Raw genomic sequence first — 18,485 nt, forward strand, 5'->3', positions numbered from 1 at the left:
ATTCTCTCCAGCCTTCTGCCCTGCCAGTGTTAGGGCTGTCGGTGGTCCCACAGCTTCGAGCCTCTTCTTAGTCTAATGCCGCTGGACTGCTCCGGGGGCCAAGATCCCCTTTGCACTGTCCAGGCTCTTGCCCCTGCACGGAGCTCGGGGAAGTGTCTGGGCTTCTCTCCCTCCGCTTCTCCTCTCCTGGATTCCTGGCCGCCCCTGCCGTGCTGAGCTGTTTCTGTACCCTTCCTGACCTGGACAGCTCTGTCCAGCTTCTCTCTCCTGCTGACCCTGTGCCTTCTCTGGGGCCTGAGCATCTTCCCCAGAGCTGGACTTGGGGCTGGACTTCACTTTCTACCGGTTCTCCTGCAGTCAGGACTTGCTGTGGTCACAGGGAAAGGCTTCCACAGGGACCCGGCTCTGGGCCTCAGTCCTCACACAGAAACTGGGCTGTCTGGCGGACAGGAGGCTCGATGCCGGTCTGCCGCTCTTGCCCTCACCAGCACTCCCCTCGTACCTGTGGCCACCTCTCAAGTGTCAGTCTGCATGGTAATTAGCTGCTTAAATCAAAGACTTGGTTGATGGTAATTAGCAATTTGCTAGTGGCTCCGCAATTACGGGCATAATGGGTGTTTCAGGAGTCACTCAGCCAGGGCCTGCAGATAGCCTACGGCGCCCAGTGCCTGTGTCTGCAGCTGGCTGCGGGGGCCCAGTGTGGTGGGCCATCCACACCCACGTGGCCTGGCCCCAGGCATGGCTCTGCTGCAGGTCAGAGCTGTCCCTCCCAGGGGCAGTTCTGATTTCAGTCTCCGTCTGACTCTGAGGGACAAAGGTGTGAAGCGCCTGCGTGGCAGGCCTTCCCTCCTTCTCTCACCCTCTACCACATCTCAGATGCCGCCTGAGGATCGCTGTGCTCCTCCTGCTCAGCTGAGCACTGGTCACTCCTGCTCCAGGGAAGCCTACGTCCCAGAAAGCTGGGAAGGAGGAGGTGGGCAGAGCCCGAGAGGGGCTGCTGCTCCACTGTCCCCGTCCGCACATGGACGTCTCCCAGCCAGCTCGAGTGGGGAGAGACCTGTACTCCGGGGAGAGGCGGCCCCAGGGCGGCCGAGAGCCTGGGCAGCCTGGGTGCCACCTGGGTGTGGGGCTCTCAGTCCACGCAGTTCACCAGGGAAGAGTGTGGCCCTATGGGTCGAGAGTGCAAAGCTGTTTGTGTCACAGACATCCCCCCAAGGCCACGTGTGCACAGGTGGGTCCCAGGGTAGTGCTGGTGGGAGGGGTGGAACCCGAGGGTCGGCCTGGGGGGCTGGGGTCCCTGGGAGGTGCCTTTGCAGGGGACTGTGGGATGTGCCCTCTTCTTGGCTCCCAGCCTGAGAGGCAGTGGCTTTTGCCGTGCTGCATGATGTGCCACCACAGGACCCGAGGGACAGGGCCACGTGGCCGTGGCCTGGTATCTCCAAGCTGTGAGCCAACCTAAAACTTTCCTCCTCAGAAGGTGGCTGCCCCGGGTACTTGCCACAGGGGCGGAACACTAGCAGAGGGTGACAGAGCCTTTGTGACACCGAAGAGCTCAGTGCCCACAGCATACACTGTCCCAGGGCAGAGCACAGCCCAGACCTGTCAGAGCGGCCATGCAGAGTCGGGCTCCGTGAGCCACCGTCAAGGCCAGACTAAGACGGGCGGACAGGAGGCTCCATGCCGGTCTGCTGGTCTGGCCTCGCCCTGGCCAGGGGGAGGGAGGGAGGGAGCCTCCTTCAGAGGACAAAGCGGGATGCCTGGGAAGCAGGAGGCACAGGCTGCGGGGGACAGAGTCAGGCGCCTTCCAAGGGACAGGACGGGGTGAAGGGACATGGCTGAGCCCACAGAGTCACAGCTAATTAAGCACAAATGGCCCAGCTCCTGAAGGTAATGCGGGGCAGCCGGAGCTTTAGCTCTAATTACAAACCCTCTGGAGGGAGTGAAAGGTCACAGGCACCGCATCCAGCCCCGTCTGGACCAGGCACCGGGAATCGCCTCACGCTGGGCCCCCAGGCCGTGGGCTTGGGACGGCAGGGCTACCCTGTGCCGCCCCTCATGATGCAGCCCTGCACAGGCCTGGTCAGCCTGGAGCCACCCCTGGCCAAGGAGCTTTCAAGGTGACGGCAGATTTAGCTGAGTCCACGCAAACGCAACAGCACAGTAAATCCCTTGGTTTTACTTTAACACATAGGAGCCCCAGTGAATTAAACTCTGCTTAACGAAGCAGCTGAGCCAGGCGAGAGAATGGGAAGTGCCCCGGGCCACAGGCCACCTCCTCTGCCCAGTGAGGGCCACGTCAGACTGGCTGTCACACACACCGGTACCGTGGTCTGTGCACCCAGATCCACGCCCGGTCCTCGTGTGCCCCCTGAGTCCCCCCAGCTCCCCAGCCCACGAGGAGCAGACCCCATTCCTCTGACCTCGATCTAGCTGCACTTCCCAGCCGGTGAGAACAGTAAGTGTGTCAGCGCAGAGCAGGCAGGCGACGCCGTATTTAGTCTGACTCTGTCTCTCTGGGTGTTACCTAACTGCCCAGCCCGACCTGCTCCACTCCAGGCATGTGCCCAGAGGTCCAGCTTGCTGGGGAGGCGAGGCCCGCAGGGAGCCCCCACCCCAGCAGGCTCTCCACTGGGCCTGGTGGCCATTCAGGACTGGCCCTGCTGCCCACAGGTCATGAGATGTTCTCGACAGCATCCACTTATTAAGACTAGGCAGACCTTTCAGCTTTCAAATTTGAAAATGGAAACTGCTGACGGCTTCCCATCGGGGAGGCAGGTAGCCACTCCTTCCACCCCGAGCTGGGGACAGCAGAAGCCCCGGCAGATGCAAGGCCAGGGCCCTGCAGCCGCCTGAGCCCCAGGCCAGCTCAGACCGGCCTCTCTGCAGTGGCCACAGCCCCTGGTCCCCAGCGCTGAGATGGCACCCAGCCCTGACGTGCTCACTCCTCTCCTGCTGTGGGCCTGTTCCACAGCCTGTCACCCCTTTCTGTCTGTTGTCTCCTGAGTAACTGGTGTGCTGCTCATCAAGCCCGCCTCCCTGGACCAGTGCAGTGTGCTCCGGGGGTGGAACCTCAGGGGACGGGCTGTGACCCACCTGGGGCTGAGCAGCGTGGGGAAGGCAGGGAAAGCCTGAAGTTTCATGACATGAGAAACCCGCAGCCTGGTTCAGAGGTATCTCCATGGTGCTCTCTGTCACGGAGCAAGCAGCAGCAGCCACATGGCAGGTCACTCACGTGGCACACAATGTATGCATCAAGAGCAGGAAGGGCAATTGCTTGTTAAGCTAATTGCCCTTCCTGCTGTTGATGCATACAGCAGTGTCCATCCACTCAGGTCAGTGAGTTGCCTGGTAAAACAACCATCACAAAACAAAGCCCAACAAGCGATCCTTCCCAGAGCAACACACAGAATACAGTCAGTCACCGTGACCTGTATGCCATCCAGAATCACGAACACGGTCCCAAGGGAAGAGGGACCGGCCCTTGAATCAATCAGTGGAGACCCCAAGAGGATCCAAACATGGGAGTTCCCAGCAAAAGACTTGAGAACGATCAGGATGACGACTGGTTCATGAGGACGTGGGCTTGTCTCTGATTTAAGAGCCGACGACCTCAGGGGAGAGCGGGGTCGGCAGACCTCGGGGAGGAGGCAGGGTCTGGGCTCCGCGGTCAGTTTCTCGGCCCATGTGCACTGACAAGAGCGTGGGCGAAGGGGAAGCACAACTTCATCACAAGAAGAGGGGCTGCCCTGGGTCTGGTCTGCTGCCCTCTAAAATCTAAGCTGTTGGAAAGAGCCAGTGGAGACTCTGGACATGAAGAATGTAGTATCTGAGATAAAGACCCCACGGAGGGCTGGGGACGTGGCTCGCCTGTGAGACTCGGGTTCGACTCTCAGCACCACATATAAGTAAGTGAATGGAAATGAAGGTCCATCAACAACTGAAAAAATATTTAAAAAAAGGATCCAACGAATAGGACTGAGCACCTAGAAATGGTAGACACAGGAACAGAGAAGATCAATGGGAAGGATCCGATCTGCAGAACAGATGAAAACAGATCTTTAAAACGTGACGGCGGGCAGCCTGGAAAGGGTTAATGTTGGTGCAGCTGAGCTTCCAGAAGGAGGGAGAGGAAGCCAGGCACGTAAGAAATAGCAGCCAGAAATGTCCCCAATCTGGTGACAGACACAAATTCATAGATTTGTGGAATTCTGCAAACCCCAAGCCAGCAAATACAAAGAAGGTCACCTCTTAGGCCCCTCTGGGCCACACCACCAACACCCAACTGGGAAAGCCTGCTGCGTGTGCACTTCAGGTGACGCCCTCTGTGTCCCCAGAGGGGGAAGGCTGTGGTCCGCTGGGGACTCCAGGCGGCTGCAGCCCCTTACCTGAGGATGGGCTGCCTCTGTGGGGCTGGGAGTTCTGTGGCCTGAGTCCCTGACCGACCCCAGATTCTCCCGGACCTTCAACACCCCCTTCCACTGCCCTGTACAGTCCCAGTGACTTGGGTCAGTCCCCGGATCCCCTCTGCTGTGCCGCAGCCACCCGGGTGCTCTGCCGAGGCTGCGGGCAGCAGGAGCTGTGGGTGGCGCTGGGTGCTGGGGCCGCAAGAGGCACACCCTGCTGGCTGGCTTCGTCTCCCTCCTTCTGGAAGTCCAGCTGGTGGCTGGCCTCCAGTGCGGCTCCACCAGTGCAGCTGTGGACGCCTTCAGGTTGGGCATCCAGGCGGGGCAGGTGGTGGACAGGCGGAGCACCCTGCTGATCGGGGGCAGAGGAGCACCAGGAGAGGTGCCAGTGGCCGCCCTGCCTCACTTATACTCCGAATGCCAGAGTGGCCACCAGGAGAGGCTATGACCAGGGCCCAGGGGCCAGATGTGTGGAGCCAGGATGAGCTGGGTGCAGCTGTGTCCTTCAAAGAGACCTCCAGCATGTGCTGACCAGGGAAGGGGAGGGTGCTGGCTCCCCTGAGCAGTAGAAAGAGTTTCCTTAGGCAGGGGCCTCCCTGTGGCCTCAGGCCTGGCCACTCTGGCTCCCCAGGAACCCCGGTGCTCTTCACACCAGGCCCAAAGGTGCAGGACGGCCTGGGCTCAGGCATGGGCTGTGGGCAAGTCCCTGGCTGCCCAAGATAGGACCTTCCTTGGGGCTGTGGACACTGGATGCCCACCCCGTAGTGCTCAGGGGCTTCCTTATCCCTGACCGTGAGGGCTGTGCCAAGTGACAGTCATACGGCCACTGAGTCCTGGCCAGCAGCATGACCTGGCCCAGCAATTGTGCCCAGCACCCTGTGTTCCGAGCAGACCCTCGGGAGGGTCCCTGGCCCTTCCTCACACAGGTCTCCTCGCTGACTCCACCTTGTCCCACCAGGGTCGGTGGCCTTTGGCTCACAGGGGTCGGGGGCATCCCCACAGGCAGCCTGCTGGGGCCTTTCATGGAGAATGGATGGATCTTGGGCTTGGCAACTGCTTCCCCATGGACAGGGAAGAAAGGAGCCCTGCGCTGGGCCTGCGGTCGGGGTGAGAGGGCAAAGCAGCGGAGAGACGGGTCCCTGAGCCCAGGCCTGAAGCCCAGAGCAGCAGAGGCCTCCTCCCCAGCACTGCCCAGGGCTCCCCTGCTGAAGCAGGAGAGGCCAGGGAGGGGCCGACCCGACCACACCCTCCGTAGGACTCTGTGTCCAGGGTCTGGGTGGCCCCAGGAAGCCCCAGCGTGGCCTGCAGAGCCACCCCAGTGGAAGAGGAGAGAGACCCTGAGGCCAAGGCCCGAGGCCACCGCTTGGAGCGCGCAGGGCTGCAGGTGTGATCTCTCTGACCTTTGACTCTTCCTGTGAAAATTCCAAGGAGACTCTTGTCTGAGGACTTCTGTGCAGATAAACTGTGTGGCCACAGTTCAGGGCTGCTGTACTCTCGCCTCTGCCGCAGCCACCATCATCTGGGAGTCCCACCAGTCCCCGAAGCCAGGACTTTGTCATCAGCTGCTTCCCGGAAAGGATGGGCACCACTTTTTTCCAGGGATTGGGCCAGGGCACTCTGTCACTGAGCAGCACCCCCAGCCCTCTCTATTTTTGACACGAGGATATGCTAGGTGGCTGAGGTTGACCTGAGCTGGGTCCTCCTGCCTCAGCTCCCAGGTTGCTGGGACGACCGGCGTGCACCAAGGCACCGGCCGGGGTGATGGGCTTGGTGTCTGTGTGGCAGGGCAGGAGTTCAAAGGGCTCTGAGGGTGGAAGTGCCACTCAGAGGCCCAGAGGCCCATCCACAAGGGCCAATCTCGGGACGCTGGGCTGAGGCATGAAGGGACTGCTGGGCCCTGCGTGGACCTTCCGCCTGAGCCCAGGCCTTGCTCACGGCCCATGGCTGGGCCATGCCCCCCTCTGGGGTTCCCTAGGGCAAGCTGACACCCCAGGGACAGACAGCCCCCATCTGTGGAGCCAGAAGTCACGGTCCCTGCACACGAGGGCTCTCTGTTCCCAGGACGGGCCAGGCCACTTGCGAGCAGGAAGTTTTATCTTTCGGACCTGGTTTCCTCCAAGATGATTATCTCGGCTTGAAGAAGACAAGATCCCCCAGGGCCTGTGGCCTGGCTGTCTGGGGAGAGGGCTCCTTCGCTGGCTTTACCTGCAGACTTTTGCTGAGTCTCCAGGAAGGAGGGAGCTAAAGACCCAGTCACCTCAGCCACGCAGCCCTGTGCCCAGGTCCCCACGTGCCCCAGCACACAGCCCAGCCCAGGGTCTGACCCGGGAGATCCTGGGCCATCGTGAGAAGCAGACACCGCACTTGAGAACGGGGGCGCAGGGACCCACACTCAGGCAGCAACGCCATCCGCTGGGAGAAGAGGCAGGTCCTGGACGGGAAGCGCATCCGAGACTCCCAGGCCCCAGCGCCCTGCCACCAGGGCAGAGCCAACCGCCGTTAAACCATGAAGTCAAGACATTTTCTCAGCCAGTAAAGGGAAAAGATCAAGAAATAAAGCCTGAGAGGAGGCGACCGTGTGGGGCCTGTGGCTGGCGGGAAGAGACGCCGGTGGGAGACATGCCCAGGGTGCTCCTGGAGGCAGCCCGGGGCGAGGAAGTCAGGCCCCGCCACAGCGCTGGGACAGTGGACCCTGCCGTGGGGCAGGGAGACTCCGCCCGGAACCCAGAGGGGCAACAGTGTCCCCTGGTCTGGGGACAGATGCTGACCAGAAAAAGCCCAGTCAGAAGGCTCTGAGCTCATTTCTGGAAATCCAAGGTCAGCAGTCCAGTGGGACCCATCAGCACGAGGCAAGGGGTGAGGAAAGGCGCAGGTTTGGGGGAGGGAGGAGGCCTCACCTGCAGCAGGTGCCGTCCTCTGGTTCCCACTGTCCTGTATCTGGGCCCTCACTTACTGCCCTCAGGTCTTCCTGTGTCTTCCCTGGGCAGGTCCCTTCATGTCTGCAGGTGCCACCATCAGCACAAGCTCACATCAAAACTCAAAATGAAGGGTCATTTGCTCACCAGGGTGAATGGGGGACCCTGGCCACATCTTACTATCCAGCAGGCATCAGCAGAAGCCTGGGCCCCTAAGAGCTCTTAGACCCCCTGGCCTTCAGGGCAGGGGCAGGAGACCCTGCTCACGGTCGACAGGATGCCCATGTGGAAAGGCCCCGCGAACTACAAGACTTCGGAGTGAGTGTAGCTGGTTGCAGAAGGCAAGGTTGATGCACAGAGTCAATGGATTTCCTCCGCCTGGCAAGGAGCTCAGGGTCTGAATCTGAAGCACCCCACCTCAGCAGGCATGCACACACACACACACCAGAGCAGAACCTGACCAAACATGCACCACGTGGAGACAGAAGTACCACACTCTGACGCAGCAGACTGAAGGACCAATGAGAGGTGGTCCATGTTCACGGATCCCAGTCTCCACACTAGCTGTGACCACGACTTGCTGCTGGGCACTGCTTCAGCGCACCCTCCCAACCCCAGAAACATGTCTCGTGATGCCAACAAACTGATTCTGAACATGTACAGAGAGGCAAAAGGCAGAGGATATTGCAGGAGAGGAGCCCAGCAGAGGATGGAGATTTCCACCCACCACCACCGTCAGGCCGAGGCCAGAGCCCAGACGGCAGGTCCACAGAACAGCGCTGGGCGCCTAGGCGCGGGCTGCCTACTTGCAGCTCTCTGGCTGCCACAGGAGCTGGGAGACGGAGATCAGGAGTCGTCCCAACAATGGCACTGGTCAGCCAGACAGCACACGTGCCCATGTGTGCACAGCCACCCGGTGTCCACAGAGCAGCTCTGCATGGACCCAGACTGCATGTAAAACTGCAAAGCTTCTCGAGGGCACATGGAGGAGAATCTGGATGACTGTGGGTCTGCTTCCAGACATAACCCCAAAACCTAAGTCAGAAAAGAAAAAACAACAAATTGGACTTCTTCAAACTAAAAAGTTTTGTTCTACAAAGTCACTATTAAGAGAATGAAAATACATGGTGTGGCGACCACGCCTGCGATCCCAGCGACACGGAGGCTGAGGCGGAAGATCTCGCGTTCAAGACCGGCCTGGGCAGTGAACCCTAACCTGTCTCAAAGGATAAAAAGGGCTGGGGTATTGCTCAGTGATATGACCCTGGGTTTAATCCCAGCAACAATGAATAGATAGATAAAATGGGGGGGTGAAAACCATCCAGAATTGGAAAAAATACATGCAAAATACCTATAGAGGCTCAGATCCAAAATACACAAAGAGCTGTGAAAACTCAGGGAGCAGGCGGCCAACTCTGTCAGAACACGGGTCAGACACTGGAACCGACTCCTCACGAGGTACCAGAGGGCACACCCAGTGTGGAACGGCACTGCACGCCTCGGGTTGGCTGGCACCCGCACCTTAAAACCAGGTGCACTCACACCTGTCGCAGTGGCCAGAGCACAGGACACCCAGTGCTGAAGAGACCTGTGGTGTGGCCACTCTGCAGGATGGTGTGCTTCTTAGGAAGCGCAACACCTCCTACCCTGGACCCGGAGGAGCTGAAAACATGCCGTGCAGAACCTGCACACAGGGCTTGTGGCAGCTTCACTCACAGGTGCCAGACTTGGAACCACCAGACCTCGCGGTGGGGGAGTGACACAAGCCCTGGGCCCCACAGAGGGGCAGTACCCAGCACAGAGAAGCAGGTGCCGTGGGGCCACACGGAGCCACAGAGGAACCTGCAGGGCACGTTACCACCTGGGGGGGCCTCCCTGGGGGCTGCACCTGGTGACTTTCTGGAAAGGCCAAGCTCAGAGGGGAGAGAGGGAGCGGTGGCCAGGGGCTGGGCAGGCGCAGGGCCTTTCAGGGCTCCGTGAGGTCCTGCGCTGGGGACGCCGGGCCTTGCAGCTCTGTCCAGGGTGATCACATCAGAGCAGCGTGGTGGTGCCCAGGCGCTCTCCAGGGCACATCCTGCCCACAGGGGCAGGGGCTGGCCTTGGGAGGGGGCATGGGACTCTACTCTCTGATCCACCACTCTCTAAGTCTGAAACTTTACTAAAAAACCAAGTCTATGATGTCTAAGCAGTGTCACAGAGGCCACCCTGGGGGTGAGTTGTGACAGCCAGGCGAGGGACACTGGATCAGGCCTAGGGATTCAGAGTGGAGGGCGGAGCCTGGCACTCCTGCTACTGCTCACCTGGGCTGAGCGGCCTCCGAGTCTGGGACTTCAGGCCAGGTCAGCTGTCTGCTGTGACCCCATGGCACTGACCTCAGATGCCACCAGGATGAGAGCCAAGGGAAGCCCCACTTTTCACTGACTGGGGAGTAACAGGAGGAAAAGGGTGCTGGTGCCTGGGAGGCTTCCCCGGTGATAGAACTGGAAGAGCAGGGCTTGGGTGTGCACACTGCCAACAGCCGGACAGCAGGGGGGACTGGACACAGACAAGATGTGCGTGCTGGGCAGCGGGGAGGGCCAGCCCAAGAAGTCAGCTGCTGGGGGCCGTAGTGAACTGGAGTGGCAGAGAAGCGTCCTGAGCCTGGGCACCCTCTCCTCCAGCTCCAAGGGGGCCACCTCCTGACACCCCCCCATGCTGGGGACTGCACATCCCTCTGAGTACAGGAACCTCCCCCGAAGGCAGCCCCAGCCCAGCCCTGTGCCTTGATGCTGGTGTCAGATGGGCCCCACACCATGGCACATTCCCAGCTGCCTCCTGGCTCTCCAGCGGGACCCAGCCCTGCTGCACCCACACAGCCCCACCAACGCCACAATGCAGGACGGAGCAGAACTCAGGTGGGCAGACCTGCTCCCAGACCTCCTGGGCTCCCGCCTGGCCCACACCAGGCTGCGCCCTCCCCACTTCCACCAGGTCACGCTCCCCATCCCGGGTGGTGTGCTCACTGCAGGGCCTCCAAGAGAGTGGCCCATCACCATCTGGCCAGCGGCCCGGGAGGAGCAGGTGGAGGCTGAGCTTGGACCTGGTGCCCCAGGGCCCTGTCCTCAGGGACCGTGCCACCCCTCCGCGCAGGGGTGCAGCTGCAGATCCTGCATCCACCCCCCAACACCCCGGAGCTCTCAGGACGCTTCCCCCGGGAGCTGCCCTTTGTTTCCACAGCTCCAGAAACCAGGCCTTCCAACCTCCCAGCCTTCCCTTCCTGAGAACTCAAAACCGGTTGGACTTTGGTACCTCGGCTCTGCAGGTGGTGAATTCAGCAGGTTCCTCATCTGGTGTCAGGGGAGACAGCCTGCCACCCCCACTTCTGCTGCCTCCCCTGGGTCCTCAAAGGGACACTGCTGTGCCCTTCCCAAGCAGCTCCCAGAGCTGGGGCTGGTGGCCCAAGCTGGGCTGGTTCCCACAAAGACCCCAGGAGCCCTCCTGGCAGCCACCTGGCTGGCTCCTGGCCATGTCCTTCCCCGAGGCAGAACTTTCTCTGGGGGCCCCGGGGCTGACTTGGCTCATCTGGCCCTGGGGCAAAGTCCACTCCCTTCAGCCTGCACTGAAGTCCCCACCGCCGGCCACCAGCCCCAGTAGCCCTGCTCCATCGTTCCCTGAATTAATCTGCCACCTGTCCCCCTTCTGTGTCCTCCTGGCCCTCCTCCCTCAGTCCCTCTGCTTGGCCCATTCCCTCTTCTGAGGACCCTCACAATGAGCATCCCACCTGCCACTCTGCCACTCTGAACCCTCAGCCTGCCAGCATGTGACTATCCCCAATAGTTAGGCAAGTGACATTCAGTGACAGCACAGCTGCCCCCAAGAAAAGGCCCGGGTGGCTGAGCTCGGACTTCAGCCCAGGCTGTCTCCCAGGACAGTGGATGACCACTATAGCATTTCCCTGGCCCAGCCACAGCCAGGATGGCCAGGTGCCCTACAACAGGGTGTCCCCTGCCCCACCCCTCTCTCTGACCCTGCCCCCTTCTCTCTGCTGTACTCACTGGCCACTGACCCCTCTTCCTGGCCAGTGCTGCGTCCTCACAGAGGCTGCCTCCTGACCCAGGGACAGCAGCACACTGGGCCTGGCTGGGTGCAGGACCTCTTGTGCATCCACAGGCAAATCCCATCAGTGCTGGGCGGGGCGCTGCTGCCTGGGCCTGGATTCACTCTGTCCCAGCACCTGGTGGGACCTGCTCAGGATGTGCCTTGGAGTCTGGGTCTCCAGAGACAGAACCAAGGAGGCCACCGACCTCAGCTCCTGTGGGGTCACAGCTTCCCCAGGTACCTGGCCTCCCCAGGGGGAGCCCCTGTGGGCTCCCAGCTGAAGCTGGGGATGCGCCCTTCCTGGGGACTCCGCTGCAGATGGGGCTGGTGGCTCCTGGGCAGCTGGTGCCTGCAAGGGTGTTCGCCTGGTGTGCAGCCACAGGGCGCTTTGTGGCAGTTTGGAGAAGAATTTGGCAAAGGTGCTTTGGGAGCCCCTTCCTGGGTCCAGTGTGCAGGGGTCTGTGGGAGACCAACATTTGCTCCCCGCCACACACACATTCCTGCCCCCGGGTAGCTGTCCCCTCACTCGCACATCCGTCCCCTCCTGCGATGCCTCTCTACACAGGTCCCTGAATTTGCAGGTCTGCAGGCGGCCACTGGGCACAGGCAGGTGCCAGCACCAGGCAGCCGCAGCCAAACAATCCCGCCCTCCTGTGTGGCCTGGCCTGGTGCCGCCGAGAGCTCCGGAGCTGGGGAAGGACTCCCGGGCGCTGGAGGGCTGGGGGCTCTGAGCTCAGAAGCCATGGGGCAGCAGGGAGGCTGGATGCCAGTGGACTTGAGGGTGGAGGCCAGGGGGCCAGGCCAGCTGGGCTGGGGGCTGCCAGCACCTGGCTTCCTCTGGCCCCTCGTTAAGGGTGCACCTGCCTTCCCGGCCTCTGACCCTGAATTCCTGACTCCCCACAAGGTGGGGCCAGGCAGGGAGGGGCTGCCAAGGGCCCTGGGCTCCCCAGCACTGGCCAGATCCCTGCTCCTGGCGAGAGGCCCCAGGAGAGAAGACTCAGGTTTGAGGAAGAGCGAAAGAGAGGAGGCTGAAGGGAGGCAGGATGGAGGCCAGAGGGCCAGGAAGTCATGGGGACCAGGCCAGGAGGCCGAGCTGCAGGCCAGGCTGGGCAGACGGGTCTGCTCAGCTCCTCATGCCAGAGACACCAGTGGCCCTGAGGTGTCCCACCCGGTGGGCAGGGACCTCGGTGGCCCACACAGTCAGACACAGCCAGGGCAGGCGGGACTGGGAAACGGCCTGCCCAGCCCAGCTGTGAGACAGGGCCGCCCAGGACCCGGTGCTGAGGCTCGGCACCGGGACACCCCTGGCCTCTGACTGGCACCTGGTCATCTGACACCGAGACCCCAGTGGGACTCAGCCAGCCCTCGGAGGCAGGACCCAGACGGCAGCCTCCACCCTCAGCGCACCCCGGCCTGCGGTGAGAGTCCCTGCACCTGGGGGCAGCACGGCCTTCAGCACACAGGGCTGGAACGGAGCCCCTCACACGCCATGACCCCATCACCTGAGTGAAGCAGAGGCCGTGGGGGCTGGGATGGCACAGCCCAGAGACGCACAACATCCTGGCTCCTGGTGGGTGTGCACAGTGCAGGGGCCTCAGGGTGGGCTCTGGGTCTGGGCTCCCTGAAAGACCTTTCCCTTCAGAAAACCATCAAGTGGAGGACAGGTCACTCTTGTGGGCAGGAAGCACTGCCAGCTCCTCCCTGGCCCTGGACGCTGTCGGCCTGCCCAGACTTTGTCTCTCTGCTCAGGAACTCTCCCAGGGCAGCCTCTGAACACCAGGCCTCCAGCACTCCTGGGTAGACTGCAGGAGTCCTGGGTCCTGGGCTTCTGGTGAGTGGTCCTTCATACAAACTGTGGGGCCAACCCTCCTGTTGGAACTGGGTCCACTGGGGCCCACTGACTCATCCTCTCCTAGGAGGGCTGGGGCTCCTGCCGTTTACCATGGCCCTCCTAGGTCACCCTTTCCCAGGTCCTGTCCTGCGTTCCTTCAAGGAGAATCCCAGGAACTCAGCAGCAGAGGAGTGAGTGAGCCAGGCTCTGGACAAGATGGTGGGACAGAGCTGGTACCTTGCTGGCCTGTTGCAGGGGCTCCTGAGAATCAGTCTTGAGCCCAGTGTTTCACCCTAGAAGGCAAACGTGACTCCACAGGGGACAGGAGTGGCGCACACCAGGGCGGTGGACAGCTGTTTCTGGAAGGAACCCATGCACCAGGCAGGGGTTCAGACAAGTCACCCCAGTGGCACAGGCTTCCCCGAGCACCCTGGACAAGACAATAGAGGGTGGCTGAGCCCCCACCCCAAAGTCTGGGAGGGACCAGAGAGCATAGTGACAATGACCTGCTGGTGCCCCACCCAAACAGGACAAGCAGGTGGTCCCTTGGGGGTGACCAAGATTTGAGGGCCAGGAACAGGGGACCTGGGGACCAGAGCTCTGGATCTGGAAAGGCAACCAGCACCTGGGGAAAGTCAAGGCCCGTCTCCCACTGGTGTGACACCCGGGGAGCAGCAGGGCCACACAGAACCGGGCACAGAGACACAGCCTCCTCCAGGTCTGTGGGCCCTGACACCATCAGGTTACCCTCTCCCCTGTCAACCCAGGGCCGTGACCCTCCCCAGAGCCTGTAAGGACCTCACGGATGATGAGATGGGCCAGGGTGCGTGGGCAGGATGGCCGCCGCCCAGCGCCAGCTCTGTCCTGGGGCCCAGGGGTGAGGTGCCTCTCCTGGGGGCACAGCTTCCCTGAAGATGGCCGGCCTGCCTGCTCCTGTCCCACCACCACCACCACCTCCCGACCCCGGCCCTCAGGCAGCTGCTCAGTAAGTGGACCTCAGCCCAGGAGCTGCACCTCACCTGGCAGCCTGAGAGCTGGACGCTGCCCTGGGCCATTTTCTGTCCTACAGCCAGAGTAGTGGTCGGAGCCCAGGCCAGAGTTCCGCCCCTCGGCACGGCCCCGACAGAGACCAAAGTCCTCCCAGGCCTGCACTGCAGCTGGGTGGCTTCCCCAGCTCAGCCTCCCTCTTCCTCCAGGACAGCCTGCCCCGGCTCCTGAAGCTGCCTGGACCCACCCCAGGTGGGCACCACCCCAGCACTGCCCGGGGCCTGCCCTCAGGGACTTCAGCACCAAGGGGGCCGGGAAGGAGTCTAGAGGAGACCAGGCCTGGACCAGGGCATCTGGCCTTTGACAGCATGGGACGAGGACAGATGACCATGTGTGCTTGCTGCAGGGGACCCCCATGGGGAGCTCATGGTGGGTGTTCAGGATGGCCAGAGGGAGGAGTCTGTCATGCCCCAGGGCAAACTGACCTCCGGTCACTGCCCCCCACAGGTGGGATCCTCCAGCCTGCCTAGCCGTGCTCTGGGCAGACTCCTGGCCTCGGGGGCCTGCTCAGACACTGCCTGTGTCCCAGGCCCCTGGCCAACCTCCCCAGCTCCCTTGCATCTTAACGGCCAGGCTGGGCACGAGAGTCGGGGACACTCAGGGACCCAAAGGCCTGGGAGGCCACCTAGAGCATCCCTTCCTCCCTCGAAGGCTGAGGGTGAACTACTCTGGACCATCTTAAACAGGGCATGGGCCTGGTCCGAAGAACTCTGTTCTGGCCCTGGTGGGGGCTGCTGGAGTCGGGAACGGTCCCCTTTTCTCTGGGTCTCTGAGCCCCTGTGTCAGTGCCAGGGCAGGTGGAGGGAGGCATCTGAGGTCGCCTGGACAGGGAGGGGTCTGGGAGGCTTCTGAGGGGGCAGATTGGGGTCAGCAGGGATCTGAGCAGGTCCAGAGTCCACGGGGGAGGGAGGAGCCATGAGGCGGGGCTGGGGGTGTCCCTGCCCCCAAGGTGGCTCCCAAGGCTAGATGCTGGGCGGTGCTGCATCCTCTTTCTCCCGTGCTGGCCTCGGTGGACAATGGGTTGTTGGGGGGAGGGGAGCTGCAGAGGGTGGGTGGAGCTGGGTGGAGTCCAGAGACAGTGGGTCTGACCTGGGGCTGGGGGACGCTCCACTGTGGCCCTATCTCATCTGTCACGTCAGGGTAAGCGTGCGCTCTGGTTCTGAAGAGTGTTGGAGGACCAACCAGGGCCTGTGGAGGCTGAGCTGTGGGGAGATGTCTATGCTGGGAGGCCTGGTAGGCAGCCGCACTTGAGAAACCCCCCTGGAGGGGCGTCCCCTGGCCCAGGGCACCTGGAGGTGTGACACACAGTGAGGTGCAGGGAGAGGGCCCTGGGAGCTGACATCTGCAGGCTTGAGCAGGGGCAGCCAGCAGAGGGAGGGAAGCTGGGGATGGGTAGGGGACCAAGGGGAGTAAGGGTCTGGGGTCACCAAGGGCCACGCTGAACTACAGGAGCCTTGGGGACCTAGGCAGCATATTCCAGGAGTTAGGGATGGGTGAGTGGGATAGGAAAGGCCAGGCTGGTGGGCCCAGCTCCTTCTGCAGGACTGCCCGTTCCTGGGTGGGACCCAGAACACAGCCTCCAGATACAGAATGGGCAGCTGTGTGGGTGGGAGTAGGCTCTGACCCCTGCCCATAGCAGAGGGCATCCCAAGGGGGCTCGATCCATGCCAGGGGTCCTGGCCTGTTGTCTTGGACCAAGGCCCTAACACCCCCACCCCTGCTTGGCTGTCACCCCTCAAGTGGGGACTGACAGTGCTGGATTAACTGGTGGACCCTTTCAAATGGCAGGCACCCAGCCGGGCCACCGCCCTCTAAGGAGCTGCTGACTGCCTACCCTCCTGCCCTCATGGACACCCTCTCAGGACCCTTCTTAGTGACTGGAAAAGCTTCAGGGTTGGGTGCTTCCTGACAAATAACACACTCAAGGCCAGCAGAACCCTGGTCAGTGTGCCTGCCCACTGGCCTCCCAGAGCAGAGCACAGCTGACCAGCTGGCTGGTGCCCAGGCTCTGAATTGATACCAGGGCTATCGGGGTGCCCCAGGAGCACAGAGGGTGCATGCTCACTTACACCCCCGGGCAACTGCAGTCCAGGCAGGAGCAGTGGGAGCCCCCCGAAGGGTTTCTGGTACCCAGGAGGAGCTGGTCCTTCCGGTCTGAGCGGCCTTAGGAGGCAGGCAGTGTTGTTCACGCTCCACAGCCAAGCCCACATGCTGACCTGAGAGCCCAGGGGACAGACTGAGCAAGGGACCAGGCAGCCAGAGGAGGGAGAGCAGGCTCCTGGGGATCAGTGAGGTGGCAGAAGCTCCCAGAGAGCTTTCGGGGACAGGACAGAGATGAAATGGGTCAGCGGGCAGGGGCCACTGGCCACTCAGGACAGAACTCAGGCAGTCCTCTGCAGTGACCATTGGGCTCCAGCCAGCTTCAGGAGACAGGCCCACCCAGCCCCTGTCCTCTAACTTGCTCTCCCAGCCCACCCCTCTCCTGTCCCACTGAGCCCGGGGAGGGTGGCTGGGGGCTCCCTGCCCCTCCCCACTGTAGGAGCTCCGTGGAGACCTCCCTGGATGAGCAGCAGCATCTGGCCTTGTTTCTCTTGGCCCCCACCCAGGTCCTGCCACCCCCCAGGCTCCACCTTGAAGTCTCCCAGGCCACTGCCGTCCAGGAAGACCCTCCCCTTCAGGAAGACACGGAAACTTTGATCTCCCTCAGCTCCCAGGAGAGCTGACCTTCCTCTCACCTTGCCCAGGAGTCGCCTGGGATCCCCACATTCCTAACTCACTGGGCCAATTAAGACAAGAGCAAGACGGAAGGTCAAGAGTCCTGGGAAACTGCTCAGGTGAAGGGATTTCACTGGGTTTCGTTTTGGGGAGCATCTTTTTTCCCTTCTGATGTGGAAGCAAACCTCACTCCAGGGCAGACTGCAAGGACCTTCCCATCCAAGCACTGAAAAGCAGCAAGGAACCAAGCAGCCCCTGTGTCTACAAGTGCATTTGGGCAGATGTCAAGCTCAGACCTGTACCCAGAGGGCAGCTGAGCGCACAGACAGGCGCGGCCAGGACCATCCAGGGCCACGCGGCCAGGGTGGCGGTCCAGAGGCTCGAGGCTCATCTGTGGGACTCAGCAGCCTGCCGACTACCAGCCACGTGCCACTGGGCTCCTGGGATCCCCACACCCTTCCCCAGAGACGGGAGGAAAGGCGAAGGTGAAGGCAGTTGGGCTCTGTCCCTCCCGCCCGGCAGGCTCCACAGGAGCATGGGGTGTGGGGTGCTGCCATGGTGGGAGATGCGACCCATTAGGCCCCCAGCCACTTACCAATTTTGGCTAAGCTGGCCACGAGAATCCAGAGCGCGATGATGTACGGGTCCTGGACGTGATGCCATTTGAAGGTGACTACCTGGAATTCCTGGCTCGCGCTGCTTGGCTCCTCCTCGAAGCCCCTGACTCTTGGCAGTCCGCCCAGCGTCAGCACCAGCGCCAGCAGCGGTCCCCAGAAGGGGCCCGGGGACTCGCGCAGCCACATCACCGCGGCTCCTCAGTGCCGGGTTCTGATGCGCATATTGAGGTAAGTCCCTGCTGCGCTCCGCTCCGTCGGACGCGCGCTCTGGGGCAGCGGGCAGCGCACAGAGCTCAGAGTGCTCTGGGTGCCGGCGCAGTCCGTCCCCGCCCGGGTGGCCTTTAATCCCACGGCCCCCTCCCGCCCCAGGGCGGGGCCTTCCCGCCCCCGCTGCTCACACGTGAGAGCTGACAGTCGCAGGCTCGCGGCACGCCCGCCTGGCCTGTGCACGCCCATCGGGCAGCCGGACCCCCGCCCCAGGCCAGCGCGCCGGGTGCCGCCTGCTATGCTAGGAGCCCACCACCCGGAGGGCGCCTGAGAGTGGTCGTGCCAGGAAGGATGAACCCAGAGCCGGCCGCGAACCGGGCGGCCGCCTCCCTCCCTTCCCGGCTCAGCTGTGAGTCTTTGAGTGGGCGCTGGCCGGAATGGGCCACCTCCCCACGGACTCTATCCGATGGGTGGGCCCAGCAGTTCTGAGGCCTAGAGCGCCCCTCTGCGGTGACCGTTGGGCTCCTGGCTGCTGTGACATCGGCAAGGCCGGGGACAGCGCAGACCCTTAATGGAAGAGGACCCTGGCTGTGGGTCCCGCCTGGGACTCCAACCCACACTCCAGACAGGGCTGAACAACTTGTCAGGAACTAGGGCTCCGCTTCCTGACCCC

The 18,485-nt window shown here is 62.3% G+C and overlaps 1 protein-coding gene across 1 annotated transcript in view; it reads right to left on the reverse strand.

Annotated features, from left to right (window-relative positions):
* The window catches only part of Slc9a3 (solute carrier family 9 member A3), a 34,555-nt gene extending 16,764 nt beyond the window's left edge, over positions 1–17,791 (reverse strand). The window contains exon 1 of the mRNA XM_026381445.2: positions 17,584–17,791. Within this exon, the coding sequence (XP_026237230.1) occupies positions 17,584–17,791 (208 nt within the window). The remainder of the gene's footprint in view (positions 1–17,583) is intronic.
* Between the last annotated feature and the right edge of the window lie 694 nt (positions 17,792–18,485).

Source organism: Urocitellus parryii, chromosome 1, assembly GCF_045843805.1.
Source record: "Urocitellus parryii isolate mUroPar1 chromosome 1, mUroPar1.hap1, whole genome shotgun sequence".
NCBI lineage: Eukaryota > Metazoa > Chordata > Mammalia > Rodentia > Sciuridae > Urocitellus > Urocitellus parryii.